General features: G+C 36.1%; 1 protein-coding gene across 1 annotated transcript in view; it reads left to right on the forward strand.

The window, feature by feature from the left end:
* LOC141337909 (uncharacterized) overlaps positions 1-19,849 on the forward strand; it is an 831,413-nt gene that overhangs the window by 58,924 nt on the left and 752,640 nt on the right. The window contains exons 9-10 of the mRNA XM_073843485.1: positions 12,286-12,459; positions 12,757-12,927. Coding sequence (XP_073699586.1) covers positions 12,286-12,459; positions 12,757-12,927 — 345 coding nt within the window. The remainder of the gene's footprint in view (positions 1-12,285; positions 12,460-12,756; positions 12,928-19,849) is intronic.

The raw sequence follows: 19,849 nt of genomic DNA on the forward strand, positions 1-19,849 counted from the left end.
TAACACATTAGAAAGTTGATCATCATAGATCTGAGTCATTGTTCTTTCTCTTTCTGTCTTCAGTCTGTGTGAATGCAGTATTACAGAGAAACAGTGTCTCATCCTGACTTCAGCTCTGAAATCAAACCCATCACACCTGAGAGAACTGAACCTGAGCGGGAATAAACTAGGAGACTCTGGAGTGAAAAACCTCAGTGATCTACTGATGAACCCACAATTCAAGCTGGAGAAACTAGAGTTAGTATCATTATACTGTACAGCAGTTACAGTCAGATTAAAGTTTACTGTAGCATTACATCTTCCAGCCTTTACCATTCGTCATAAATATTCTAACTTATAAATAATTAGATTTAAAGCGTTACGACTTTGATGGTAGTTCTAGGATGTAGGAAGTAACATTTAGATAATAAAAATTAGTTGAAGAGATGGTGGCAAGAAACCAAACCTAAATCGAAAAATACTGCCAAATAATGAAATTTATTTATACAAAAGTGAAGAATTTAAACAAAAGGATGAAATGCAAAATATACAGTGAGAAATATACACAAATCAAAATAAACCCAAACAAAAGGGAACGCAAGTGGCGCCAAAGGAAAGAAAATAATATAACAAATCCCAAACTAACTTATCATTAACCTCTAACCTAACTGCAAATAAAAAGGAAAAGAAAAGTCTTCAGCGTTAAAACGCCCTAAATTAACTATACTAACTATCAAAACAAAACATACAAGTGTGGTGCTCACTCCTAACCTGGTGTGTCTCTACAGTTGGATCAAGACGTGTGGTACCGTGTAAGTCAGGTGACATCTTCCTATCCTCTTCCTAGACGGCAGATTTGACAAGCGCTCATAGGACTCTAGACTGTGACCAAATGGTCGCATTTTTTCTGCCGGTGCGATCACTGCGTTATTCAACTCATAAGCTCTGCTATTCTGTTTCATATGAGAAACATAAAACGGCAAACGAAACCAAAGCGTGCCACGTTTGAGCTGCGCAGCTCGGACAGTTTATCAGCTTGCACCGCAACGCAAACACATTTGTCCGAGCTCAGAACAGCCTTTACTCGGGAACCAAAGTTGATTTTGCGACACTGTTTTACTGTACAGTGCTGTGAGATCCAGTGAAAAGTGTTTGAATTCGTCCTGAATGAATTAAGGTTGCTGAAAGATCTATTGAGAATCATTCAAATTCTGCTCAGAATTCTGTTATTAACAGCGCTGATGTAGACTATGTCAGAAAACCAGAAGTAATGGCAACTTAAGCACAGTCGAATGTTATTACAGTATGTACATTTCAGGGTTCGTACAACCTTTTGAGAGAGAAATTCAAGCACTTTTCAAAGACTTAAGCATTTTGCACAAACTTTTTAGCACTTTAAAGCTCTTATGATCCAATTTGAATGTTATTTTGATGGCCAAAATATACTTTGTGGTAAGCAAACACTTATGTAAAATTTAAAATACATAAAATCATGATAACCTGTATTTATTTATTTTAATTGATTGACAGCAATAATGTTAACCTTTTATAGATGTTGGTGTTGGTAATATTAGTTCGTTTAGTGAATATGCATTTCAATGTAATTGTATAGCCCCCCCCCCCCCCCCCCAGAAAGAGTTTGGGGCAGCCCCCTTCAAAATTGATAATGATAATCCGGCCCCCAAATAAATCTAATTGAACAGCCCTGAGCTAGAAAAGGGAGGATTAAGGAAAAGTGAAATTAATAAATATTTTTTTATGATCGTTCTTCTTTCTGTCTTCAGTCTGTGTGGATGCAGTATGACAGAGAAACAGTGTCTCATCCTGACTTCAGCTCTGAAATCAAACCCATCACACCTGAGAGAACTGGACCTGAGCAGGAATCAAATCACAAACACAGGAGTGAATGACTTATGTGACGTACTGAAGGATTCACACTGTAAACTGGAGAGATTGAGGTCAGTAACATTCACATACAAGAATCAAAATGATGAAAATCACTTCAACAGTTTAAACTGTAAGGTTTACAGATCCTCAGACACATTGATCTTCTGAGACGGACAATACACACACGGTGCATTAAGATCCAGACATATGGTTCCACATTTCCCTTAGAGAAGATGTGCTTAAAGTCCTTTCTCACCCGTTCTTCCCAACCATTTCCCCTCACCCATCTCCTTTGACTCAGATATCTTTGACTGTCGATATCAAAATATAGTGTTCTACATGAACGCAAGTGTTATTCACAGTCATGTTTGGTATCATTTGAATTGTCTTTGTGTGTCTGGTACAATGGTCTCATTCTTACAAGAAGTAAACTAAAGGGTAAACAGATCCTAAAAGTCTATATATATTTTGCTCACTGTGGAGGGTGTCCCATCTCCTAGTGTCTTTCGTGCAAATTACCATCTTTCCCCAAAAGATGAAAACGATCATGTCTGAGACTTGATCAATGCAAATTCCAATTGTTAGGTTCCTGTCTCCATTTCGGGGGTTATTTGTCTTGGTCTGGGTGCTTAAGGAGATAGAGCAAAAGGATCAGGGCGATTCTCTAGAGAGAAGCCCGTAGTGCAATGTGTATCTCTACACTTCACACTATGTATTTTGCTAAGGTCAGGTATGCATCTTTTTACTCTTAGATTTATCTTTGAGAATTTGATGTTTGTATTGATATGATTTGATATCTCTGAATTGGCTTTATAATTGGCATAATACCTGACTGATAATCAATTGTAACATTTGATTTCATTCTGTTTAACTCTGTAATTATTGACTCTAGTAAACTCCCAACTAAACGAGTACAATAATACTAAAGAATAAATAAAATAACCAGATGTCTGAATAAATTATCCTATGAATGATCAATAACAATTGGCATTCTAACCCAAAGGTGAGGTAACAATTAAAATGGAGTCAGATTTAAACTTAACCTACATTTAATAACTTTGCGCGCTAAAAAGACTGAACACGGAAGAAACCTTCACCCACCATTGGATACCTCCGTTGGTACAAAACCAAAATACTTTATACTCAATGTTATCACTTCACATAATATTTATGTCATTTAAGCAAGTAAAAAAAAACATACATTTTATTTATCTTTTAAATAATGAAAATTTAAACAAATGTTATTTGTAGGCAAATAAAATGGATTTAATATTACTATTAAAACATTAAAAAAAGTATTATAAGGTTATTCCCAGTTGCGTAACTTGTTTTAAAAAGTGGAGGGGAAACTTTCCTTTTTTCCCCTGTTTTTTGCTTTATTATTATTATAGGACAGTGTTACTGTGACGACCTATGTGCGTCATCCCTGAGTTGAACTGGAATTGTGCTGCCTTCCAAAGGAGCTTGTGGTGGGCGTGCTTATTGAGGACACCTGCTGTTGGTTTCCGGTCTCTTCTCTTAAAAAGGGCCTTATGAAAATTGAGAGGGGCGCGGCTGCATTTTGGACTTTGCTCCGTTTGTTTTCTGTTTATACTTTTGCATCCCACATTACTACAGTCCATCACACTTCATGCATTCACCTAACTTTACACCACTGATTCCTGACAATCTCATGTTACATCGTTTTTTTTCTGTATAGTTCTCTTTTGTTAATAAATTTCGTATATTTTTGGCACTTTTGTGTGTGTCCCTGTCTTTGTTACGTCCTTTTGAGCCATGGGGCGTAACAAATGGGGGCTCGTTGTTTTTTGTTTGATAGTTTGTGAATGATTGAAATATTTGATAAACTCATTTGTTTCGTCGAGTTTTTGCTTTTGATTTCATTCATTCGTTTGAACGCAGTTTGAGATGGTTGTTTGCTCGTGACGTTTTGAGGGAAATCCTATTTGAATAATTTGACGTCACTGCGCCATTTAGTTCTGTGTTTAGGGACACACCTGACAGTGATTTGTGCAGCTCGCAATGATTCGATCGCCGTTCGAAGTCACAGACGGGTAAGTAACTGTTGTGCAAATTTGTTTGTTTTACTTGGAGTTTTTCCCGGATAGGCTAAGCGACTTGTTTCCTTTGAGACAAGTCGGTTTTGTTGTTTTTGTAGTGTTGTGGTGAAAGCGGGTAGTAGCGGTTGTCTCGGGAGCACCTCCGTGGTGTTGTGAATTGTCGCTGGTTTAACTTGTGTGCTTAATTTCCCCCCGCCTGTAACTACATGAAGATTAGGGTCTAGTAAGTTAGATTATTTGGGAAGGTAGATAGGGGGAAAATTCTAAGTGTTTGTTTGCACAATTAGTTGCTTGTATCCTGTGATGCGTTTATGGCGGATGTAGAAAAGTTTGCCAAATCACCTTCATGTGAATCATTAGATAAGTGCACAAAAGAGCAGCTTTTAAGAATTGCGGAGTTTTATGAAATTACGATTAGTGATAAGAGATTGAAAGAAAGTACTATTAAAATTGTGTTGGAAAATAAATTGGTAAATAAAGGAATTTTATCATCTACAATGGAGCAAATTCAGGACGTACAAGCACAAAACTTATCTCCCTCACAGTCTGTTTTAACTTTTGACCAACAAAAAGAGTTGTTGTTATTGCAAATAGATCATGAGAAAATGAAACAACGATCTGAACAGAGTAAACTTGAGTTAGAGAAGGCAAAAATGGAGCTGGACTATTTAAAGCTCAAACTTTTACAGGAAAGTAAGGTGAATACTAGTGTTGTCACGGTACCAAAATTTCAGTATTCGGTACCAATACCATTGAAAATCCACGGTTCTCGGTACCAATTTCGGTACCAATGCAAAACACAATAGCATATTAATTGAGCAACACACAATTTTTTATTAATAAAGTTGAACAAAAATAAAATGTACAAAAAAAAAAACAGTGCCATTCTTTATACTTAAAATTTTGTTACAAATTTTTCCACAGGTTAAAAATATTTCAAGGATTGTAAACATTTTAGTAATTAAATAACATATAAATAAATTACAGGAATAAAAAATGTAAACAAGTTTCACCCAAAAGTTTTTGTCATATTTCTGCTTCTGCTGAAAAACATCTGTCCTGTTGTCTGTTTTGGAGTTCGCTGGGGTCTTTCATGATCTTCCTCAATCTGCAGCTGTAAAAAGAAAATATAATATACTTAAGTAAAGCTGTGGGCTAAGTCTGACCAGATGCGACATTAGATCATTGACACCAGCAAAAATATATGAATTTTCAGTAAATAACAAACCTCAGCTGTTATAATAAATTTAGATAAGATTACATATATTAAGACAAGTGTCTATCACAGATGAAAACAGCAGTATTAAAAACACTTTACAATTTTCATTTATTAGATAACATTGCCTAACAATAAACAGTAGTTATATGGCAATTATTCTTCGTGAGGTTAGGCTAATTTCAACATTTACTAATGCATAAAATCATGTTAATCTGTTAAACATGAACAAACATGAATTAATGTTGTAAAAATATATTGTTCACTTACTCTAAGTTTAAATTAGATGATGCATGAATTTGATCTTATTGTAAAGTATTACCAAACTAAACAGGGGATAAAACGTGTTTTATTTGATTGTACTTTTATTTAATCCAAACTGCATTCATATTTATTATTAAAAAGCTTTTTAAACCTGCTAGAGTCATCCAGCCAAGAATAAGTCTAGAACGTTTTCTGACAGACTGATATTAAGGACATAAACATTGTTAACGACACATTTGTTCTTTCTCTAACACATATATTTTGGATACACAAGTCATTTGTGTAAAAAAATAGTAAATACATCATGTCCTTATTTTTTTACTCTAACAAATGTTATAGGAGCGTTGTTTCAGATTCATTAAGGCCAGCATATTAGCGTTAGCCGCGTTTATGCTAACGATTCACTACACAAACGGTGATGTTTATTTCAGTCTGACATTCAAATTAAAATATGCAATAATGTTCGTGACAGAAGCTCTAAATATGAAATTAAAATGAAACTTACCTTGCTCGAACTCTTTCATTTGATCGCGGAGTCGGTCTTTGAGGTGTTTTGTCCTTTCGAGAGAACCTAGACGACATCTTTCCAAATAGTTTTTTGATGATCTATGATGTTCGCTTTGTTCAGCCGCAAATCCAAAATATTTGGAGTAAGTCCAAAGTTTCTAAGTTTGTCAACAAGTGGATTCAGAGCCGCGGCATCAGCAGCACCACAGGTGCTTTAATGAAGAGAGCGCAACTGTGCAGTGCGTGTGTGCGCACCTTTTGTATAGCGTATCAAGAACCGGGTTGACCGGATAGTCGGTACCACCGGTACTTGAGAAAACCAGGTACCGTAACGTTTACATTTTTTTAGTACCGACTTGGTACCGAAGTACCGGGACTTTTGACAACACTAGTGAATACTGATAGTTCACTAGAATCTGGTGCTTCTGAAAGTTTTCCACTGCATCAAAATTTAAAACTTGTTCCTAAATTCAATGAACATGATCCAGATGTGTTTTTTTTCTCTTTTTGAACGTGTCGCTGAGTTACAAGGGTGGTCCAAAACAAACTGTGTATTGTTGTTGCAGTGTGTGTTAGTTGGTAAGGCACAATTAGCTTTTTCTGCTTTAACTACTGATTAGTGTAAGGACTATGATACTGTTAAAGCGGCAGTGTTGAAAGTCTATGAGTGTGTGCCTGAAACTTATCGACAACGATTTAGATCATGTAAGATGATTCCAGGTCAGACCCATTTGGAGTTTGTGCGGGATTTAAGACGTCATGTTACGCGTTGGTGTGCATCCCTTGACGTTAAAACATTTGATGATTTGCTTGAGTTGATTATAATTGAACAGTTTACAACCTCTGTTCCGGAGCAAATTGCAACGTATGTTAATGAACACAAAGTTCAGTCTCCTGAAGAAGCAGCGTCATTGGCTGATAACTATGTGCTTACTCATAGGAGTATTGCTGCTGTTTGGCAGACACGGGAGGACGCTGGCTTAGCTCGTTTTACAAATACCACTTTACAGTCTGATCGCACATTTTCAAGCAAATTTGATCCGTCCAAAACTTGTAACTATTGTATGGGAAAAGGACATTGGAAAGCTGACTGTTTGATACTTAAAAGTAAAAATAAACGCGTTGAGACGGGTAAATTTAAACCTGCCGCAATGGCCAATTCTGTTCACTTATGTTATACTGACACTGATATTAAACTTTCTAATGATTGTTTGTCTAGTTTTGCTCCTTTTATTACAGAAGGGCGAGTGTCTTTGTTGGATGGATCTATGGAAGTTCCCATTAAAATCCTGCGGGACACTGGCGCCGTGGATTCATTCATTTTAGAGTCCACTCTGCCATTTTCCTCGCAATCTGAAACTGGTGAGAGCATGTTAGTTCGAGGAATGGGATTAAATACGTTATCAGTGCCTTTACATAAAGTGAAACTTAGCTCTGATTTAGTGACTGGTGAGGTTGTGGTAGGACTGCGTCCTGTGTTACCAATTGAGGGGGTTCACCTTATTTTGGGTAACAAATTGGCAGGAGGTCAGGTTTGGCCTAGTGTACCGTCATCTCCTATGGTTTTGTCCAAGAGTGAGGTTACTCAAGAAGTTTTAAAGGGAGATCCTGTAGCTGTTGCAACTCGGGCTATGGTCAAGAAGGCTGAGTGTGTCCTGACTGATGAAACCAAAGAAGTGTCAAAGGCAATTGTTTCTCTTCCTATACCTGACTTGTCTGATTTGTCTTTTCCGTTCTCTACAGATGAATGGATTAAGGAACAACATTCAGATTCTTCATTGTCTGAATTATTCACTCTTGCATTTTCTGACAGTGACGTATCCGATGTGGCCAGAGCGTACTTTATTCAGGACGGACTCTTGCTGAGGAAATGGAGTCCTCATGGCCAGGATTTTGTTGGTGATCCTATTGTTCAAGTAGTTGTTCCCATAAAGTTTCGCTCTATGGTTTTAGAAGTTGCTCATGAAAAATCTGGTCACCTAGGGGTTAAGAAAACCTACAATCGTGTTCTACGTTATTTTTTTTGGCCACGATTGAAGCGTGATATTTCCGTTTATGTTAAACAGTGTCACACTTGTCAACTTACTAGTAAGCCGAATCAGATCTTAAAGCCAGTTCCATTAAATCCGATTCCAGCGAACTGTGGACCCTTTGAACATGTTGTCGTGGATTGTGTGGGTCCTCTACCATGTTCCAAGTCAGGAAGCAAGTATTTGTTTACCGTTATGTGCTTGGCTGCACGTGAAGTTGTACAAGAAAGCACTGGATTTAGTCCTAATGATAATGGTTTTTGGTCATAAAGTTCGTGGGCTTTTGGCAGTACTTCAAAATTCCATAAGTTCAGATTCACCAAAAAATTTGCTTGCATATGTCGATGGATTTCATCAGAGGTTGATACAAGCAAGAGAGTTAGCCAGTGTTAAGCTTGAAAAGCAACAGCATAAGATGAAACGGTTGTATGATCGTAAAACTGAACGCCGTGTTTTTGAGCCAGGAGATCAGGTTCTTGTGTCATGTCTCTTGCCGACTTCTCCTTTTGAAGCGAAATTTGAGGGCCCGTTTGTGATAAAGCTTAGACTGAGTGATGAAAATTACATAGTGGCGACTCCACATTGGAGGAAGTCTACTCGCTTATATCATGTAAATTTGTTAAAACCGTACTATGAGAATTCTAAGCCAAATGATGATGGATCAGTTTATTCAGTTGTACTTGTAACGTCTGATGTTTCAAACCTTTGTTCAGGGGAGAAAGAGTGGGAGAGAGAGGGTTATGAACCTGATGATAGTGTTTTACATGGGCGATTAAACAATACCGAATCTTTGGAAAAACTTGATGCTACTCTGGTTCACTTGTCACCTTCACAGTCTGTAGATTTGATTTCTTTGTTACAGAGTTTTCCAGAATTGTTTGGAGACACGCCAACACGTACTGACTGGGCTGAACACGACATTGATGTGGGTAATGCCCCACTTATAAAACAATGTTACTATCGACAAAGAAATTATACTGACAAGAAGTGAAAGTCAATAGAACGTTCCATTGCAACAGCGGCGCCCAGCAGCAGCCCTACGTTTCCGCCATTTTGGAGTGAAAGCGACTCGGCAGCCCACTAACTTCATGCTGTCGCCATGGCAAATATCAGCTGTTTTGTTTAAAAAAAAGAAAAGAAAAAAAGTACATTAAAGCTAAAATACACAACCTGAATCATGACAACATTTTTAAATATTTTTTTTTACTCCTTTCCGTTCATTTCTTATTTTTTTAGTACTTCTGTTAATTATTGAACCATAACTCGTTTGTTATTAAAATTATTTTTGTATGTTTTGTACATACCCTAACCTAATTAATGCAATTAAAAAATGACAACACAAAATAACTTACATTTTCAAAAATAGACTTTGTCTTGCATTTATTTTTCGCAAAATCTTTGCTCTCTAGCATTATAAACGCTGAACTAATACCAACATATATAATTAAAGGACATGCATCCGAAAATTGGGAATGTTAGACAATAAATATATAACAGCTTAACATTAAACTGTTTTTGCAGTATTGTCTTATATTAATGGCCATTAAAGCATGACTAAAAACTTAAAAAAAAAAAAAAAAAAAAATTTAGTTATGAAAGACAACAGCAATACACCATGTTCTGTAAGATCATCATATTTGTAGTGTGTTCCATGGGTTTAACACGTACAATATAATGTATAAATACAATATATATTTCAGACCTATAATAGTAAATAACAATAGTAATAGTAAATGCACAAAGTTGCATAAAATAAAAATACACCAGGCTGCCTCAAATGCAATTACATATTTGATAATACAATACAACTTTAACTGTAGTAGTCATAACATTTACAGATGACTTAATTTGAGAAATTGTCCATTGCGCTTCTGAATTGGCTGAGATTCGCCAATTTTGGGTGAGTAAGATGTGATGGATTCTGATCCGTAAAATAACTCAGTTATTTATTTATAACAGTTTGAGTGGCTTTTTGCACTTTTTAAGGTCACACACTACCTCCCTGCAGTCATAGTGTTATTTTATTTCCATTTTGACTTCTATTTCGCTGTCATTCTGTCTGCTTCTGTGCTGCTGTCCAGTTGGAATTTTCACTCCAGAATGGCGGCCGCGCTACAGAAGCGCCACCTAGTGGCTGTTACCAAAACAGCAACAGAGTTTCGCCTCTTGGTGTTCTATACTCTTTGCTATCGAGTATCACCAGAGAAACGAAAGCTGATGGAGGCAGAAATCAAATATATGCTGGAAAATGATATAGCAGTTCCTTCGAGTTCAGACTGGGCATCGCCTTGCTTGCTGGTTGCAAAGTCTGATGGTTCGGTGGATGCAAGTCAAGTTGGTGCAGGGGCTGTGCTTCAACAGGCCGATGAGGAAGGTGTGATCCATCCTGTCAGTTTCTTTTCTCGCAAGTTTAATTCCTATCAATTGAATTATTCCGTAGTGGAAAAGGAAGCTTTGGCTCTGATTTGGGCTTTTTGCAACATTTTGAGGTTTATGTTGGTTTGGGTTAACCCTTTGTGGTCTTTCCGGATCACAACCCGTTAAGGTTGCTGAATTCTTTCCATTGCCCGAATCAAAGGCTTATTCGTTGGTCTCTGTTTTTACAGGCTTACTCCCTTGATATTCGACATGTCAGAGGATCTGAAAATGTTGACGCTGATGTCCTGTCGCGTGCTCCTCTGGGTAATTAAAGTGCACTTAAATTTTTGCTATTTTTTTTTTTTTGTATGTTACAGGGTTTCTTGATAGACCCCTGTCTTAAGGGGTGGGGTGTGACGACCTATGTGCGTCATCCCTGAGTTGAACTGGAATTGTGCTGCCTTCCAAAGGAGCTTGTGGTGGGCGTGCTTATTGAGGACACCTGCTCTTGGTTTTCGGTCTCTTCTCTTAAAAAGGGCCTTATGAAAATTGAGAGGGGCGCGGCTGCATTTTGGACTTTGCTCCGTTTGTTTTCTGTTTATACTTTTGCATCCCACATTACTACAGTCCATCACACTTCATGCATTCACCTAACTTTACACCACTGATTCCTGACAATCTCATGTTACATCGTTTTTTTCTGTATAGTTCTCTTTTGTTAATTTCGTATATTTTTGGCACTTTTGTGTGTGTCCCTGTCTTTGTTACGTCCTTTTGAGCCATGGGGCGTAACAGTTACGCTCTTCACGTCAGTAAATAAATGCATGGATATGTAATAAACATTCTTGTTCTTGTAATAACATTTGAGAGGGTGGAAAAAATCCTTTGTGAATGATCTTGTCTGGTGTGAATAGCCCCATAGGGATCTATTGTTTCAATTGAAAAGCGTCATTGATCCAAATGTTTGTGTTCAGTGAGAAAAGGCCTTTAGTCTGTCTCAGTTTGTTCTGTTTCTTCATGTCATTCCAGACAGACTGATGATGATGAGATCAGATCTCTGTGTGGAGCACTGGCTGTTGTCAGACTCCTTGTGCAAACTAAAATCTCACTGGATTATTACAATTAATGGCAACATGAATGTTAACTGTAATGTAAACTGATATTTCCTACTGACACACTACAGCAAAAGATAGAAATTACTCACTTTAAACCATTTTTATCTGGTGAAAATACTAGTGGCATAAGACTTTTGCACAGTACTGTACAGAACAAAAATATATTACAGAGGAGCATCAGAAGGTTAAAACTTGAAAGTGACTGTAAGCTGGAGATACAAAAGCTAATTGTGAAGAAGATTTTTGATTAATCAGATCAAGTATAATCAATGTGACTATAGCCATTTATGCATCAAGTTATTTCACTATTATAATCATATATTGACTGTGTTTGAGAAGGCCCACACTAGAAGAAGCATAGCCATTTGGAAATGTGCAGACATACCTTATAGGCTCAAGCTGCACATCATGTTTTGACATTAGACAATAGATGTATAGATGGGGCCTCTTCCCTAACATAATTGGTGGCCTTCAGTCCGCTTCAGGGCAAGCAAATTGAAGACAGAAAGCCAAAAATGGGAACAATAGCCATATGTATGAAATGTATAGAACACGCCTAGAAGAAAACTGTATAAAAGAGCCAACTTAAAGAGACCCGGTAGACCTTTGTTAATAAAGTCTGATCTTCTGGCTTCAAAACCCCAAGACTTGTGTGATCTTTGAAAGAGACGAAGGGAAAACCACCTCAATTTATATCTAGCAATTTAATTTAATTCAGTGTTCATTTGTCAGATTTTGCTTTACAACTAAGTTTTAGTTCATTTGAATAAGGAACAAAATATAATTGTGTTTAGGCATTTTCATTGTTCAGGTCATTTCTAGAATAACTGATTAATGATCTGAATGTGACATTTTCATTCTGGTTCTAGGCTTTCAAACTGCAGTATCACTGAAGAAGGTTATAAAGCTCTGGCTTCAGCTCTGAGATCAAACCCTTCACACCTGATAGAGCTGGATCTCACAGGAAATGATCCTGGACAATCAGGAGTGAAGGAGCTCAGTGATTTACTACAGGATCCAAACTGTCAACTCAAGACACTGAGGTGAGACCTGATCAAATAATGTCTAAGAAATAAATGATGTGAATTTTCTTTTTTTTTGCTATACAATAATCAATAAAACCTTTCGGACTTAGTGTCCCTCTAGTTTCTTTCCAATAACTGTGACAATTAGAATTTGTTTTCAAATATTTGTGTATTTAAATGTTTAAAGAAAAGGTTTGCAATTACTAGATCTTGTTTTAGAATAATAAAGTTTTTTTTTGTAATGATTTTTGTGATGCAGTGGACCTTTAAATCAGAACTAAATTGATCTTGTTTGCTTCATCTTCTCTTCTGCAGGTTTTTGGGTCCTGCTGCAGATGAAGGCTGTCAGTATGTGACTGAAATTGTGGGTAAAAACCCGTTACTCCTGAGAGAGCTGAATCTGAGTGAACATGAACTAGGAGACACAGGATTGAATCAGATCTCTGCTCTACTGGAGGATAAACACTGTCAACTCAACACACTGATGTGAGTATTGCTGCTTTAGTTCAAATCTTACATTACTTTTAATAGTACTGTTATTGTAGTTGATCATATTTCCTCATTAGTTTGAGTCAGAGCAGTTTTTCTCAGCATCACAAAGAGCCACTAATGTGAAGATACTACTATTTCTTGCTGGATCGGGTGTAATGGTCAGACAGGGCCGATCTAAATCCAGTATTGTGTGAACTGTTCTGTGTTTCTATTAAACAAAACAAAAGGCATACAAACACAATATTCCAAGTTTTCTGAACCTATTTGATAGTTTAATGTGAGATACAGATATTTAAGGCCTTACACTAAAGTTAATGTAAACTCTTTTCTCTGCTGCGTCTGTCAGTCATTCTCTGTTCAAATCAAACTCTGGTCGTGTTCAGTTACAACAGTCAGCTCCTTGAAACTCTCTCCAAGATCATTCAGTGTTCCCATTATTATTGATTTGTAGATAATAAATGTTTTTGTTGTTGTCTCTAAATCATGTTTCCAGATGTCTGTTGAACAAAACACAGTGTAGCAAAGACTAGTTTTTAACTTGCACATTCACTGAAATGTAAAACTGTTAAAAGAAAAGGCTCAAGAAACTGTTGCACAGATATAATAAACAACACATCAATATCTCTTCCCTTTGTGATTTCAACTTTTTAATGTCAAGAGTTGTGTTCTGTGACTCTGTGTTGCTTCAAGCACATCATTTTGCACATCGGATGCGAATACTGTTTTGTCCTTTCTATCATATGTTGATGCCCCATTTAAAATATTTCAATTTTATAGCATTTATATTAATGTAGAAGTACACAGCTAAATACCCAGTGTTAATTTAACACTCTGAGTGTGGACACATATAGACACTGAACCAGTGTTAAAGTTAACACTGAAGCAGTGTTGAAGTTAACGAGATAATTAGGTGATTAACGAAGTGATGATTGATCATTATTGAAGACACCTGATGTTAATAAGCAGAATCACCAAAGGAGAAAACCAAAATTTTTAAGTAACCATTATAGTGGTCAATGTTTGCATTAGTTGGGCTCTTGACCCTTAAATCTTTAATGCTACATTTTGTTTGGCTGCGGTATTTGAGTTAAAACAGCCAGACATAAGCTCATGTCATCAGGTGATGATTATGTTTTAACATATTCATTGTTTGACATGAATCACCTAGTGTCTAATCTCTAAGTTTTTTTTTTTTTTTTTTGCTCATTGTAATAGCCTTGACAATCCACAGAAGATCCAGCACTTCCTGTTCATTTTGGAAAAATTTCTTTACAACCTGTTTTAAAAAAAGAGTTTCATATCGGCACACATAGAAATCAAGAACCAGCCCATGAATCTCAACAATGGTGACAAACGGCATATTCAGATAAACAGATCAACTCTGAACTCTCATCATTTATTCATGCCGCAATGCATGATGGGAGTTATGGATGAGTTCTGATTGGCTACAACACGCTTTTTAATGGTCACCATTGGTGTAGTTCTCACGCTGATTCTTCATGTCTGTGTGTCTAAATTAAAGTAAGCTTTTTTTCTCATCATCTGTCTGATTATGCCAAAACTGATTGCTCTCTTGTTCACAGATTCTTGTAGTCTATAAATAAATCCTATGTCAAATACTCAAGTCACTAAATGATGTTTATGTCAAGCACAGTCAATGCCACCTGATGACTTTTGTGCTTGGCTTGTCCGACTGCTGTAACTCAATAATTGCAGCCAAACAAAACCTAATATTAAAGATTTAAGGGCCAAGAGCCCAACTAATGCAAACACTGACCACTATAATGGTTGCTTAAAGTCCCCCTGAAATCAAAATTAAAGTTTTTTGGCTTTTAGTATGAATATATTAGTCTTAAGATTATCTATAAGCTAGTGTGCTTCAAAGCAGTGACAAAATTCGCTTTTACAAGATATGGGCATTCAAAACTTACACTCTCGTCACTTCCGCCAATATGAATCAAGGATTTTGATGATATCACCGCGCACTTCAGTTTCAGATCAAACGTTCTGTCCAATAAAATGCTCTCTAGAGTCCGTAGTGTCCCGCCCCCTACACAGAGACGCGGAGCAGATCATATGCGCTCATATGCGCGGTCGGACTCGGCATGTGTTAAACTACACAGCCTCAGCATGATTATTATCACTATTTCGTTTTAGCAAGAGTTTCATATTGAATCTGTGGGGTAATTTATTAGTCTGTGGCTGTCATAAGCTTACAAATGCGGCTTTACCGAGCTCAACGGCTCTGCCCCGAGCAGATATAAATGGAACGCTATTGGCTGTTCAAAATTAGTGGGCGGGGCTTAGCGATATGTTTTTGTTTCAGTTAAAAGAACGTCACCACATAGAAGAACGCTGCGTGTTTCAAGGCACTTCAGTGGACCTTTAAAATTTTTGGTTTTCTCCTTTGATGATTCTGCTTATTAACATCAGGTGTCTCCAATAATGATCAATCATCACTTCGTTAATTACCTCGTTATCTTCAACATTGCTTCAGTGTTAACTTTAACACTGCTTCAGTGTCTATATGTGTCCACACTCAGAGTGTTAAATTAACACTGGGGATTTTGCTGTGTATATCGTTTTTCATTAATGCCTTTTATAACCACAATGCAAACAGCTATGAGTAACATTTTACCAGATTTAGTGCTGCACTTTAATTTGTTCCCCACTCAATATTTTTTTTTACAAAATGTTTGAATTTATCAAATTATTACTATTGTGCACTGATTTTTCTAGAATCACTTTTTGCTACTGAATTATCCACCAACCTAGTTTGTAATATATTTTTGTCATAGAGTATGAATAAATACTGTATGTATATTTTTCATTTACAAATTCAATTTAAGTTGTAATTATTTTGTAGTTTTGACAACTATTCATAACTGCTTTTAATTTAAAGTTTGTGTTTCTCAAAATGTAAAATGTCTAATTTTGGTGTAGCATATACTGTAAATTGTAAAAACTGAACAAGAGCATTTTAAGAATCAGTGATCAGTATCTGCCTCAAATGTCCTGATCAGTGCAGCACTAAAGCAAATCAACTGCCTTTTCAAAACTTATTTGAATGTCTTCAGTTTAAGGAAATACGTTTATTCATTAAATAAACACATGTGCAAAGTATAATATTTCTATAAGCAAACTATCTTTGTTGTTGACTGTAATTGTTTAATCTACAGTATGTTTGAACATTGATCTGTGAGACTAAAGTGATTTATGACAATAGTAGACAGTAACAATATACTGTACAGCAGTTACAGTCAGATTAATGTTCACTGTAGCATTGCATCTATGTATTTGAAACTTATGTAATGAGATTATAATGAGATTTGTATCTTCTGCTACAATAGACAAAAGAATAAACTATAAAAGCTAAAAAAGCAGACAGAACTAGTGAGACGATTACAGACAGATTATGGGAACTACAGACTACATGTCTACTGTTGTACGTTTGATAATGTAAGACAGTAAGCCGCCACATGTGAAACTGATGATACTTTTATTAACAGAGCTCATGTCACAAACACCACACTCACATCAACATAACTCCTGTGTTCACAGCAAACACACAATGAGAGACTGAAGATGGGCCTTACGCTCTTAAAGAGCAGACACTTTTAGACTGCAGCATGTTAGAATCAACCAATCATATTGCATTTCTGTATCATTTATCACAATCATCTACAGCTACTGTAGCTCTTCAATAAGATGATCCTCATAGATCTACATTTACATTTATTCATACAGCAGACACTTTTATCCAAGCAATTTACAATTTAGGAAAACAAAAATAAAATAAAGCACATAAAAAGAAGCAAATAAACACAAGAAGTGCTCATAATACAAAGTTTCAGACATTATTCAGTTTAGTGTGAGCTAGAACAGCGAGGAATAAGGAAAAGTGACATTAATATTGTTTTTTTTATGATCATTTTTCTTTCTGTCTTCAGTCTGTCTTCAGACTATCTTCAGTCTTTCTCAAATCGATGCATTATTACAGAGAAACAGTGTCTCATCCTGACTTCAGCTCTGAAATCAAACCCATCACACCTGAGAGAACTGAACCTGAGCGGGAATAAACTAGGAGACTCTGGAGTGAAAAACCTCAGTGATCTACTGATGAACCCACAATTCAAGCTGGAGAAACTAGAGTTAGTATCATTATACTGTACAGCAGTTACAGTCAGATTAATGTTCACTGTTTAGATTATTTGAAGACAACAGACTCAAGTCACATCATTTATAGTGCTGCATCTTCTGCTTTTTCTCCATCATCAGAAAGATTCAGCAATACTATTAGTTCATGGGTTTGTATGTGTATTAGAAAGAGCATTAAACTTGCTGAAATCTGACATGTTTGCTGTGAAACAAGACAGAAGTGAAAACAGAATAAAAACAAGTGTAACAAATGACAGTAGATTATTCTGACAGTCACATTTATACTGGACTAATGCTACTTTCACTAAATCTGCTTTTATTAGAAATGTGTATTTAGAGATTGTACACTAAAATAACTTAAAATAATTAGATTGTTTTGCATTACAATTATGAATTATTTTTTTCTTTTGTGTCTACATTAATCCTGTATATTAATCTAAATGAATAAAATGCACTTGTTGAGTGAGGACAAATCCAGACTTGGATTGTAACTAGTGTCCTCAAATACTCCTGTCTTGGTTTGTTTCATATCATTAAGATTTCATGATTTTTCTGGTTTATTAGTGACTGTATAGCATTTGCTGATGATCATCATAGATCTGAGTCATTGTTCTTTCTCTTTCTGTCTTCAGTCTGTGTAAATGCAGTATTACAGAGAAACAGTGTCTCATCCTGACTTCAGCTCTGAAATCAAACCCATCACACCTGAGAGAACTGAACCTGAGCGGGAATCAAATCACAAACACAGGAGTGAAACACTTATGTGACGTACTGAAGGATTCACACTGTAAACTGGAGAGATTGAGGTCAGTAACATTCACATACAAGAATCAAAATGATGAAAATCACTTCAACAGTTTAAACCTAAACACTTTCTACTCAATATCTCATGATGAGTGGGTTCATGGGTTCACATTATATTTGTGTCAAATTCTTCTCCTTAAAGATTTGTTTGTAAGATGATCTTCTCTTCCTCTGTTTGTCTCTTTCTAGTCTTCAATACTGTGGCATTACAGATGTTTCTTCTTTAACTCAGTCTTTGACAAACACAAAAGCACTGCAGTTTCTAAAAGAGCTTGATCTGAGGTTTAATAAGATTGGAGACTCAAAGCAGCGGCTCATTGATGTGCTACGAGACTCAAACTGTAAACTGAGGTCAGTAAACTTCACTTTGTGATATTAAAGAGATCTTCAATTACCTCTGATATGTGGACAAATATTAACTTTCAAATATTTGTGAAAGGAGATGATCAAATGATCATCAAGCTTTATTTCAAAGGGTTTGTGTCAGAATGAAATGTAAAGTTGATCAAAATGTTGAACACAAAGGAGGTAAGAGAACAAAAGCAGACTGTCAGAGCTTTATCCAACAACAGCTGCTTTATTAATGCCATCAGTAATAGTGAATCATTCCAGTTTGAAATAGATTTGGTCAGATTGGAGGAAAACGCTGGTAAAATCAGTGCAGATTCCAGCTTCAGCTCACAGCCGTCCAGCATCACATGATCAATGTCTCTGTCTCTTGTGTGTTTTTACTTTGACAAGCAACACGTCACATTACTTTACACTTACTTTACTTTCACTTATTTACTGAGACCAACACAAATGTTGAAACTAGAGGAAAAACAGCTTTAACTAGTGGAACATTTAACTGAAAGGGTTTTGTTTTGAGGCAAAATCACATTAGTATTTGTTCTTGTGGTTTATTATATTTGGCGTTCACTCATTAGTGTGTGTTTCACTTTATAGTGTCTCAACAGGAGTCACACAAACAGACAAACATATGAATGGAAATCATGTTCAAATGTATTTAAAACACAAATATTGTTTTAGAAATATCTATTCAAGATCATGTAAATCTAACTTTAACTTTAATAGTGAATCATTACAGCTTTAACTAGTGGAACATTTAACTGAAAGGGTTTAGTTTTGAGGCAAAATCACAAAAAAGAAACTGTAATTGAAATAGTAACTGATTTGCAAATTTGTTCCACTGAACACTGATTTCTTTCTCTCTTTTGCTCCATTCTCAAAAGTCTGTCATAAGAAGAAAGATGCTAAATGCTGTCTATCCTAGTTGTTGGATCCTGCTGAAAGCAGCAGTGAACATCAGGTGAGGATCCACAGAAGAGCTTCACTACTGTGTCTATGAGGAGAAAGAAATGTGTGATAAATGTGTGAATGTGATCCATACAGGTGAAGAGACTCAGACTTTACAATCAAATAATGCAGCATGTGTGTTAGAAACATGTGATACTGAATGATTCATGTTGATTTAGTATTCAAGCAAATGATGCTTTTGTTTTATTGAAAGCTGAAACAGGAGGAAGACGCTCAGATGAGTCTGTCTGGCTCTTCAGTTTAATAATATTTGTATTAAACTCATCCATAATGATTCAAATGTTTAAATGTGATTGTCAAGTGCAGCACTTAAATGTGTCAAAGATATAAAACAAGTCTACAATGTGAAATTAAAACATTTACATGATCTCTCTTACATGTAATACACATTGTTCTTCTATTTAATTGTATATTAAGTTAGCTATGTGTCTGTCTGTTGCTGATGTACAGATGCACAATCACAAATCCTCTCATTACAACAAACAAAGCAGAAACACAATGGAAATAAAAGATGGATTGTGCAGTTTTGTCTGGTTAATTGATTCAACCTGACATTTTGACACACAGTGAGTTTGTTAGCATGTTACTAGCATATTTTAACATGATTAACAAGTTGTTATCATGTTTCAAGCATGAT

This window comes from Garra rufa, chromosome 7 (genome assembly GCF_049309525.1).
Source record: "Garra rufa chromosome 7, GarRuf1.0, whole genome shotgun sequence".
Taxonomy (NCBI): Eukaryota; Metazoa; Chordata; class Actinopteri; order Cypriniformes; family Cyprinidae; genus Garra; species Garra rufa.